The 10,605-nt window shown below is 38.8% G+C and overlaps 1 protein-coding gene across 4 annotated transcripts; it reads right to left on the reverse strand.

Annotated features, from left to right (window-relative positions):
* Positions 1 to 378: 378 nt before the first annotated feature.
* LOC140769401 (leucine-rich repeat receptor protein kinase MSP1) lies at positions 379 to 7,784 on the reverse strand. 4 transcript variants are annotated; one of them, XM_073110112.1, is made up of 3 exons: positions 7,751 to 7,784; positions 5,942 to 6,003; positions 379 to 4,737 (listed from the first exon to the last, which is right to left on the reverse strand). In XM_073110112.1, exon 3 carries the CDS (start codon positions 4,649 to 4,651, stop codon positions 737 to 739), a length of 3,915 nt encoding a protein of 1,304 aa, XP_072966213.1. In that variant the 5' UTR covers positions 4,652 to 4,737; positions 5,942 to 6,003; positions 7,751 to 7,784; the 3' UTR covers positions 379 to 736. The 4 variants fall into 4 exon arrangements, with proteins under 4 accessions (XP_072966213.1, XP_072966211.1, XP_072966212.1 ...); XM_073110110.1 differs by lacking the exon at positions 7,751 to 7,784 and adding an exon at positions 7,379 to 7,717; XM_073110111.1 differs by lacking the exon at positions 7,751 to 7,784 and adding an exon at positions 6,440 to 6,750.
* Between the last annotated feature and the right edge of the window lie 2,821 nt (positions 7,785 to 10,605).

The following is a 10,605-nucleotide window of genomic DNA, read 5'->3' on the forward strand; positions in this document are numbered from 1 at the left end:
AAAAGGATCTGAAGAACTTGGTCCATCTAAGATCAGCATGTTGAGAATAGCATTTGTAACACTTCATCAGTATCTTATGATTCTGAATGAATTTTCACCACGGTAGTAGGATAAATTCCTTCCTTTGAGGCCATTTTCTTGATACATCTTTTCTAGTTGACATCCAAAAATTTACTGGCTAAATGTCTTTAATATTTCTTCCCTAGAACAAAAGATATTCACTAACAAGTAGGCAACACATAACAAGAGGTTGAAATATTCGTTCAGAGGCTAACACAGCAAGAAGCAAATAAATGGTAAATCTTTTTGATTTGTATAGATATCACCAACCAGAAGTTTGAAAAACCTAACTGCAAATATGCCACAATGGTTCTACCCTCTAAATGCAAAGCCAGGATAATCCATAGTGCAAGATATTTCATCTAGAGCAATACATGTATAAGAAAATATCTGAAAAGCATCGAGTTATCAGAAGATACAAGCAATATTTGATTCCATGCTAATATAAAGAGAACTCGACGCAGATCAACAGTTCAATACAACACCCTCTTTTAAGCTTTCTTTTTCCAGGGTCTAATACTCTACTATGCTGCATTAGTTCCATCTAAAACAACTGGAATAGCACATTCCAATGATCACATTAGTTGTACATCACATCTACTATCCTACATGATACATACCAGTGGAAAGTACCGATCTTTTCTCTTTCTTTTTTTTTTTTGGCTTACCGTTGGCATCAGATATCTCCAGGGACTATGTCACCAGCCTCCATCATCTTAATCTCCTTGAGTAGTTTCACCTCACCAGCCTCCATCATCTTAATCTCCTTAAGTAGTTTCACCACCTCCAACATGCTAGGCCTCTTCCATGGCTCATCAGCTGTGCACGCCTTTGCAACTGCAAGCACACGCACCATTTGCTCCCTCCAGAGGCCTGAAACTGGCAAGCATGGATCAAACACCTCATTCTGCTTCCCACATCCGACCATCCACTTCACCCAACCAACCAGATTACCACCCCCCTCGACCTCTTCCTGTCCGGTCGGAGGCCGTCCAGTGAGCAACTCTAACATCACAACACCAAAGCTGTAGACATCTCCCTTTGTTGTTGATTTCATTGTGAGTCCGTATTCAGGGGGAATGTATCCAAATGTTCCTGCAAGATCAGTACTAACGTGTGTCTCACATGCACTGATTATCCTGGCAAGACCAAAGTCAGAAACTCTTGGCTCAAAGCTTTCATCTAGTAGAATGTTGCTCGATTTCATGTCCCTGTGTATGATATGAGGCACAAAGCCATGGTGCAGGAAGGCTAGCCCGCGAGCAGAGCCTAGACATATCTTGAATCGGGCAGGCCATCCAAGAGCCTCAACAGCGTCAGCCCGATTCCTTAACCAGACCTCGAGGCTTCCATTTTCCATGTATTCATAGATCAAGAACCGCTCTTCACCAAAGACACAGTAGCCAAGCAACGGCACCAGGTTATGGTGATTCACCTTACCGATCGTCTCCATCTCAGCCAAGAATTCACGGTCACCCTGGAACTGTTTCCCACCGTGGAGCCTCTTGATTGCAACCATTCTACCTTCAGGAAGGGCTGCTTTATAAACAGTGCCAAAGCCACCATCACCTATAATGTGAACCTTACTGAAACTGTCAGTTGCTTTCAAGATATCATTGAGTGTTAGTCGCAGCAAGGCATGCTCAAAGGTGGCAAGGTTGATGCTCAGAGGCTCCTTCAACTTCTTTCCGAGAAGCTCATCACTAGAGGCTGGTTCAATAGCGGATGGCTTGGCTTTATTAGCAGAGACAAGTGCTAATGACTTCTTCCTCAATGCCTTCCATCTAAGCAAGCCAAATACAAGGGCCATGAAGGCAAATGCAACACCGAGACTAATGCCCCAGACAGACGATCTCTTTAGAGCTTGAGGAGGTGGATATGCTACCAAAGGAAGAATGTGGTTCAATCCACACTGGCTGTTTGCAGCACAATCCTTTGAACTATACCTGTCAAACTTGTTGCCAGAAAAGTTGGCAAATGAAAGGCCCACTATATTACAAATACCACAAGGGATGGCATCCTGAAAGTTATTGTCTGAGAGGTCAAGATAGGTAAGATAGTCAAGGTTGGAAAGTGAAGATGGCAAGCTTCCATTGAGTTTGTTGTTGTGAAGATCAAGAACAGAAAGGGAGGTAAAATTAGAGACAGATTCACTAATGCTACCAGAGAAACGGTTGTTGCTGGCATTGAATATGAGAAAGGAGCTTACTCCTATGGCATTGAATCCAGAGAATGGAATTGGTCCAGAAAAGGAATTCTGGCTTATATCAACATCTATGAGAGTCTTGATATCAAATATGGACTTCGGTAATGGACCGGTAAGCCTATTGCTAGACAAATTAAGCTTCACTAAGCTTGGCAACATGGAACCTACCTCACTTGGAATAAGACCATCCAGTTGATTATTTGACAACAGAAGGCCTTGCAGGTTCTCCAAGGGAGAAAGCTGAGGCAGAATTGGACCAATAAGAGTATTGAAAGACAGATCAATGGAAGTCAAGTTCATTATATCAGCCAGCTCAAGAGGGATGCTGCCATCAAGCATGTTACCTTGCAGCCTTAGATCCTTTAATACTGTGCAGTTCTTAATTGCAGCAGGAATATGACCTGTGAGACTGTTGTAAGACAGATCAAGAACACCATAATGCTGGTTGAACTCAGAATCAGGGTAAGCTACCCGCTGAAATCCAGCACAGACTTCACCTGGAATGTGGCCAGATAGTTGGTTATTGGATAAAACCAAGTTGTCAAGCAGTTTTAACTGAGATATGGCTTTAGGAATGGAGCCAGTCAGCTTGTTTGAACCAAGATCAAGTGCCACAAGGTTTGTGCAATCAAAAAGCTCGAGCGGAATTTCTCCTGATAGTCTGTTGCCATGGAGAGACAAATTCGTCAGGTTTCTCAATTTTCCAATTGAGCTTGGGATGGATCCTTCAAAGAAATTGTTGTCCAGTAGTAGCCTTTGTAGTCCAGAGAGTCTTCCAATGCCGTCAGGAATTTGACCAACAAGTTGGTTATTGCTGAGTGATATTTCCAAGATGGTTGGAGACTCCCATAGCTGATCAGGAAGAATTCCAGTGAAGTTGTTTTGTGACATTTCCAGCGTAACTAGAGGTAGTTTGCCTAGATAGCCCGGTATCTCACCACACAGATTGTTTCCTATCAAGATCAAGTCAGTGAGATTCAAACACCCTTTGAAGGTTTCCTCAATGCTGCCTGTTAGTGCATTCTCAGACAGCGAGAGAAAAGTCAATGACTTAGCTTCACATATCTTGGAAGGGATCTCGCCTGAGAGCTGATTGGCATCCGCAGAGAATGCAGTCAGAAAGTGCAACCTCAATGGAGGCAAAGGTCCACTGAAAAGATTCTTATCGAATCTTATCGAATTAGCCATCTTCCAATTATTAATCCAGGCCGGAACAGGACCTGACAGCTGATTTCCTTCGACAATAAATGTACTAACAGCCTCTAATTCAGCAAGACTCTCTGGAAGTGGACCTGAAAATGAATTGAATGACAAGTCTAGGATCTTTAGATTTTTGCAGTGGCCCAACTGTTCTGGTATATGTCCACTCAGTCCAGCATTGGTAGCAACCAGGTACATAAGGTCTTTCAGTTCCTCAATACCTGAAGGCAATTCACCATCAAAACTATTCTCAGATATGTCAAGATCTGTTAAACTTCTAAGGTGGGAAATTTGCTTTGGAATGGTCCCTGTCAGCTTGCAGTTATGGATGGAAAGAACCTTGAGCTGTTTTAGATTGCCAATTTCTTGTGGAATACTACCAGTGAATTCATTTGGGCCAAGCCAAAGTGACTCTAGACTGTTCAACCTCCCAATGTCCCTTGGTAGAGCTCCTACCAAGCTGTTGGAGGAGAGGTCTAGTGTCAAGAGATTTCCCAATGAACCAATGCCTGGAAAGATTGATCCACTGAGGTCATTTCGACTAACATCTAGGTGCAAGAGCTTGGTGAGGTTTGCAAAGCTGACAGGTAGTGTCCCAGTGAAGGAATTAATGCTCAGGTCCAAAAGCTCCAGGTTCTGCAGGTTCCCCAGATCATTTGGGATACTTCCAGAAAGAGAATTTTCAGATATGGAAAGCTTTGTGAGACCTCTAAGCTCTCCAAGAGTTGGGTTCAAGCTTCCGGTAAAGAAATTTGAGTTCAGCACCAGTTCTTTGAGCATTTTCAAGTTGGCAAGCGAAGAGGGGAGAGATCCAGAGAGTTGGTTATTGCTTAGATCCAGGTACTGTAAATTCTGCAAGGCCCCAAACTCTTCTGGAACTTCACCAGAAAAGCCACAGTTGCTTAAGTTGAGCTGCCTTAGAGACGAGAATCCTCCAATGCAGATCGGAATAGGAACACTTAATGGTATATATGATAAGTCTATGGCCTGAACAGTATGGCCAGCACATGTTATGCCTGACCAGTTGCATGGTGAGATTTCTGCGTCAAACCAGCTTGGAAGGGAATCTCTTCCTTTGGCAAGTGAGTCTCTGAGTATAAACAATTTTTCGATATCACCAGTTACATCTGCATTTGAGATGGCAGCAAAGAAGACGAGGAAGACAAAGAATGCCCCTACTGACATTTTTATGGGAGTTACTATAGCTAATGCTAGATTGCGCACCCTCAAAGATTCAGCAGGTTCCAGACTTTGGATTGAAGGGAGACTATCTGCATCAAAGGAGCAAGTTTTCTCATTAATATATTGTCTTCAATATAGCAGTCCAGAGTTCTATATTTGGACTCATAAACAAGAATTGCTTGACCGAAGAATTTAGAATTCAACTGCATAAGAGACTTCCAACTTCTTGCAAGATGGTATGTTGGAGCCAAGAGATGTAAAAAGAAAATGACGTAAATCAATGATAAAGTAGCCAGACAAAAAGACATGAAAACTGCAAGATATCACTTTGGGCAACTAGCAGCTTTACTTAGAAATCATCAAATATAAGGACTGAGATTGTTCAATCAAAACTGAATCTAGCAAGTACAACAGTCTGCTCTGATTTGAAACAATGCAGAATTTTGTACACATGGTTTCCAGAGGTGGTCCATACAACCAACAGAAACTCTTAAAAAGGCCAGAACATACAGAATTACAGTATATGTTGCAATTCACTTTGCCTACTCAGAGACTTCTCTTTACCTGGTTAAAGGTTATATTAGGAGCTTTAACACTAGATCAAAATCCATGTCTTGCTATAATCATTCAAATGCACATATGAAATGCAGCAATTCCTTTTTTTTATTTAAACGAACAGAATATTTTATTCAAAACTCCTACTGAATCAACAGACTGGAGACATAGATAAGTTATAAATAATGATATTCTTCAAGTTTACGGTCAATATTGGATAAAAAGAGAAATATTGCATTTCGAATGTGAACAGAACAGTGTTTCGCTCATGGATCAGAGATTTATAGCCAGACTAGAGACATGGATAAATTACCAATGATGATATTCTGCGAGGTTACGGTTAATATTTGAACAACAGAGCAACATTGCATACAGTTAATATTGAACAACAGAGCAACATTGCATCTTTGAATGTGAACAGCTCACTGCTCAAATAACTATAGCCTAACAATGAACATGTCAGTATAATCTCAATCAGATCTTCTGACTCTAGGATTGACAAGAGTTATACAGCTAACAGCAGGGGTAAAGCTTGTAACCATGAATCCCATAGTCAAGGATTTGGGTCATGAGAAACCTCCCTATAAAACTAAGGGCACAGATGCAAACATCTTGTGCCACCCAGACCATACATTAGCAAGAGCCTATTGCAAGAGGGCATCTTATCTCTTTTAAAAAAATTAAACAATCAAATTTGAAAAAGAACAAACAAACATTCAAAAAAGCTAAGATGAGTACCTCAAATTGCAATTTTAGTGCTCCATTCTCAGCTGATTAGAGCAAGATAGTTGAACAAAATCCTGAGAATGAAACACAAAGTGGCCATCGTATTAACGTATACCCAAATATCGTTCAAGAATAATCATAACAAGCACTTCCAAAGATCAACAGCAGATGAAGCTAATCTTATATAAGGCTTTCTAGAAAAAGATTGCTTTAAACCAAAAGCTTTACCATAAAACTCGCATGACAAAAGGCCAAAACAATTACTTAACCAGGATAAAGAAGCTTTACAGAGGTGAAAGCAAGCAACAAAGTAACTGAAGCCCATAAACACAGCAAAATAAAAGGAAAGGGGCCCATGTAAAAGGAAACATGTGTTCCTCCCAAAATTTTCCATAGATCAAGTGAAACAAAAAGCCAAACACCACAAGGGCAAAGCACTCCCCCACCATAGATCCATATCCACACGCCTACATAATAAAGGAAACGTAAACAGCAGCTCAGAGAACCCACCACTAATGCAGCACAAAGCCAACATTACTGCGCACCCCCCATTAAAGACAACACACCTCTTTCTCACCCAACCATTGGCTTTAAAACCCAAGTTTAAGGCTTAATGAGAGAAAGAGAGAGAAAGAGACCCATCTCGGTTCTGACCTCTGCAGTGAAATTGGAAGCTAGGAAAAGAAACGAGGCGGTAAGGTAGAGTTCCCACCCAACCCAAACTGAAGGAAAACAGACGGAACCCAGGAAAAGACTCAGGTCCCAATACCAAGAACCCCACCCACAGAACCCTAAAACTCTAGCTCGGGAACCCTCGATACACCATTCTCGAAGGCTAGGGATTGGGGGAGAAGAGAGTGGAGCAAAAAATGCGCCACCTTTGTGCCCCATTTGGCTCCTGAATGATTAGACCACGGATTATTTTAATCCAATGCAGTGGAATAAGCGGGCGGAGTAAAGCAGAAACGGACGGGGGACAAGAGTGGACGCTTTCCAGTTCCAATCGGCGCACTAACATAAAATTACCCAACCAAGAATCTTTGCTGCCCGTGTCGTCTTCTTCTCAAGATCAGATTTTAAAATGCGCACAAGTGTTTCGGGAATCCATCCACTGACGAGGGTTCCATTTTATTATTAGAACGACGAGCAGAGAACACTTCTATTATTTGTTTATTGCTACGTGTGGCAGCTAGATTATGATTAAAGATGGAACTTTTCGCACAATGCAGAAGGAACTACGAACCCTAGAACTCATTGACACACACACACACACACAAAAAGAAAAGAAAATCTTTTTTTTTTTCTCCTCTTTTCTCGATCTAAAAACCATAAAAACAGAGAAAGAAAGCAATAAGAGAAAATCCAAGAACACAAATATCTCCCACATTGACATCGAGGAAGAACACCCATCAAGCTTAGCACAAGAGCATAGAAGTAACATAACAATACCTTCTCATGTTGCTCTTCTTAGTTCATTCTTCTTGGCATGAGATAACCATGAGAAAGCGATCAAGACTGGAGATGGATGGCAAATAAAACAAGAGAGAGAGAGAGAGAGAGTGTGTGTGTGTGTGTGTTTGTATGTGTGTGTCAGCTCAGAAGAGGCCAAAAGGAGACGGTTACAAAGAGCAGCAAGCAGATCACTCCACCAGTCCCAGAAAGCCAGCTCTGGGGTGGGGTTGGTGGCCTCTCTTCTCTCTCCTTGCTTTTAGTACTTATCTCACAGAGGCCATCATAACCAACATGAGGGATGTGAATATCACATGACTAATGAGAGAAGGGAGGAGAGTGGAGAGTGGAGAGAGGAGAGAGGGGGAATACCTTTGCTTGTGGGAATATTGGACTTTAATGATGAGATGCTCAAGAACAAGGTCAGGAGTTGATTGATTAAAAGGAGAAGAAAAAATAAAGATTATATTTTGGAGAATTAAGAGGTTAAAATATTTGGGCTGAGAGAAGATAATTGGTCACTTTGTACAGTTGTACTGCAATATCTCCCCTTTTCTCTGTTTTATTTTTATTTAAGTCTTTTTTACTTTTTATTCCAAAATTCTTCAATATATATAACAATAATAATTCAGTGATATACTAGATTTAATTAACACTGTAGAGTAAAGCTAAAATCAAGTGTTATAGAACTTTTGATAAAATTTATATTTTAAACTTTTCAAATTTCATACCCATCTAACTTCTAAGATATCCTAATTGTTTTTGAAACTATTGGATTGTTTTAGAATTGTAATTATAGTTTAGTTGTAAAGGAATAATTATAGAATATTTCTAACGTATAACTCGCAAAGTTAATAAAAACATCTAAATGACTATCGTTGGTTATTTTTCTTTCTTGTCTGAAAAAACCTCATTATACTATGATATCTAAAGGCATTAGATAGTTTTCAAACTACTTTAAAAAGATAAATAGATTTTTCACAGTCGAGGTTTAAGTAATATATATTTTGAAAGAGATTTTAGTAACAATCATGGTATTTCAATTAATATAATATCATTATGCTAGTTAAAAAGTTTAGTTTCATTTTTGATAAAAATAAAATACTATATATATATATATGTATTATGTGTGTGTGTGTTGAATCTATCAACTAATGAAATCCTTAGAGATAGTCTTAATATGATAAATATGTTCCTAGACCCAACTTTCTTTTGTGTTATTAATAGCTTTACTATGTGCTTTGATTACATGAATGGGAGACTATATGAACTCACAAATGATAAATACTAAATCATGAGAGAGAGAGAGAGAGAGAGAGAGAGAGAGAGAGAGAGAGGAGATTTGTGATATTTAATAGGTCATATAACTAAATTTTCAAGTGCTTCTCTTGTCCATAATATATAAAAGTTGTTGCAGCCCAAAATATTCATAGAATTCTCTAGTTAATGAGACATCTAGTGCAGGATAACTCTTATTTATTATGATCTTGAATTGCCATTGATCCCAAACTTTGTAGTAGTGTTTATCCATATTTCTCAGGCTTTGAGACTCACACAGTTGTTATCAACCTCACCCTTAATATGTTTAAATATGAAGCTACTGATGTTATCAAATCTCATGAAGAGTTTTATATATATAATTTGTTTAATAAAAAGATTGGAGATTAATGAGAATAATGCATAGAAACTAGAGACTATGAAGAGAAGAGAAGAGGAGGAAGATCCTTGAAGAGAGGTCCATTTTTTCTGCCAAAGATCCTTGAAGGAGAGAAGAAAGTCTATGAAATGAATGAATGTTAGATCTTTCTCCACACCTAAGTAATCCCTAAGAGAGAGGATGGATTAAAATTAAAAGCACCCAAAAGATTTGAGAAGAGTATCTCTGATATAAAAGATCATAATCCAAACAAAGAGAATTAAAAGAGAATAAATATTTAAAATTAAATTAATCACTAATAAAGAGAATTTTGAATATCTAGGATTAAATGTACTATATATATATATTAAACATTTGGGTCATTTTAAGAAGATGCATATAAATCAATAAACTGTGCAACTGAGACTGGTAAAAATTAATAAACTGCAAGTGTAATTAGGATAATTTATTATTAATATTTTTAAATTAAAAGAAAAAATATTTCATAACCAGAATAATATATATATATATATAATATATATATATATATATCAGTTAATTAAAATTGCTTGCAGAAATTGCCAAGCCATTTAATATGGAACTCTTCATGATGGATACTACTCATTCCTGGCAAGGGTGACGAGTTAGTCAACCAGAAGTAAAGCCCTATGGCCACGTGGCACTTGTAGGTTGTCAGCTATTGGTCAACGACCCAAATTAATTACAGTGCAGGCCACTAAAAATAAAAAATAAATAAATAAGAGATCGAAAAGACTTTCCTTTTATTTATTTATTAAAACTCTTTTTTAGTTTAGCTTGTACTTCGTCTCTCTCCACACGTGTCTTATCCACGTCAAATCGTTGGCTCTGCTCACCGGGAGGTGATCATACCCCACTCATGCACTCCACGCTTCTCGAGGCCACTGGCTCGTGGCCGCCCGGATTCTCCGTGAAGAAAAGTGAAAAAGAGTAAACATATCTCATTTATTATATACCTCTTCCAAAACTCTCTTTTATCGATATTTTATTACACTTCGGACGTTATCCTCACAATTTGCATTTCAAACCTCGTTGTTTTAGATTTCATTCATGTTTGATCGAAGTACAAAGGTTCTTGGGGACGTATCAAAAATAAGTTCTTTTGGAAAATAAATTTGTAGAAATATAGGGTGGGAAATGTAGTTTTCTTACTTTCCAAAAGAGTGGGAAAAGTTTGTTACTTGATCTTTTCAATCGACGGACGAGATCCTCCGGTTTAAAATGGAGGGCAGATCTTCTCCCAGGATGGGCCCCACTCTTTCTCTCTCTCTCTCCATCTCGTAAGGCACGTATGACGTATGCCCTTTTCCAGGTATCTTGTGGCAGTGGAGGTGAGAGGCATTAAGAGTGCAGTAAACGCTGTACGAATTCCTCCTCTCAGCCAATTTATGAGAAAAGCTGCAGCTTTGAAGAGAAGAAGAAGAAGAAGACGAAGAGACTGAAAAGATCTCACAAGGCATCATAAATAATATATTTAACATTTAGTATTAATTATAACTCGCCTTTCTCATTGGGTATTTAAATTGTTATCTCGGTAAAGGGGACTTTTATA

Source organism: Typha angustifolia, chromosome 10 (genome assembly GCF_048772165.1).
Source record: "Typha angustifolia cultivar Huaian chromosome 10, ASM4877216v1, whole genome shotgun sequence".
NCBI lineage: Eukaryota > Viridiplantae > Streptophyta > Magnoliopsida > Poales > Typhaceae > Typha > Typha angustifolia.

Coding starts and splice junctions, on each gene's coding strand:
- LOC140769401 (XM_073110112.1), bottom strand. CDS start 4,651: ATGTCAGTAGGGGCATTCTTTGTCTTCCTCGTCTTCTTTGCTGCCATC.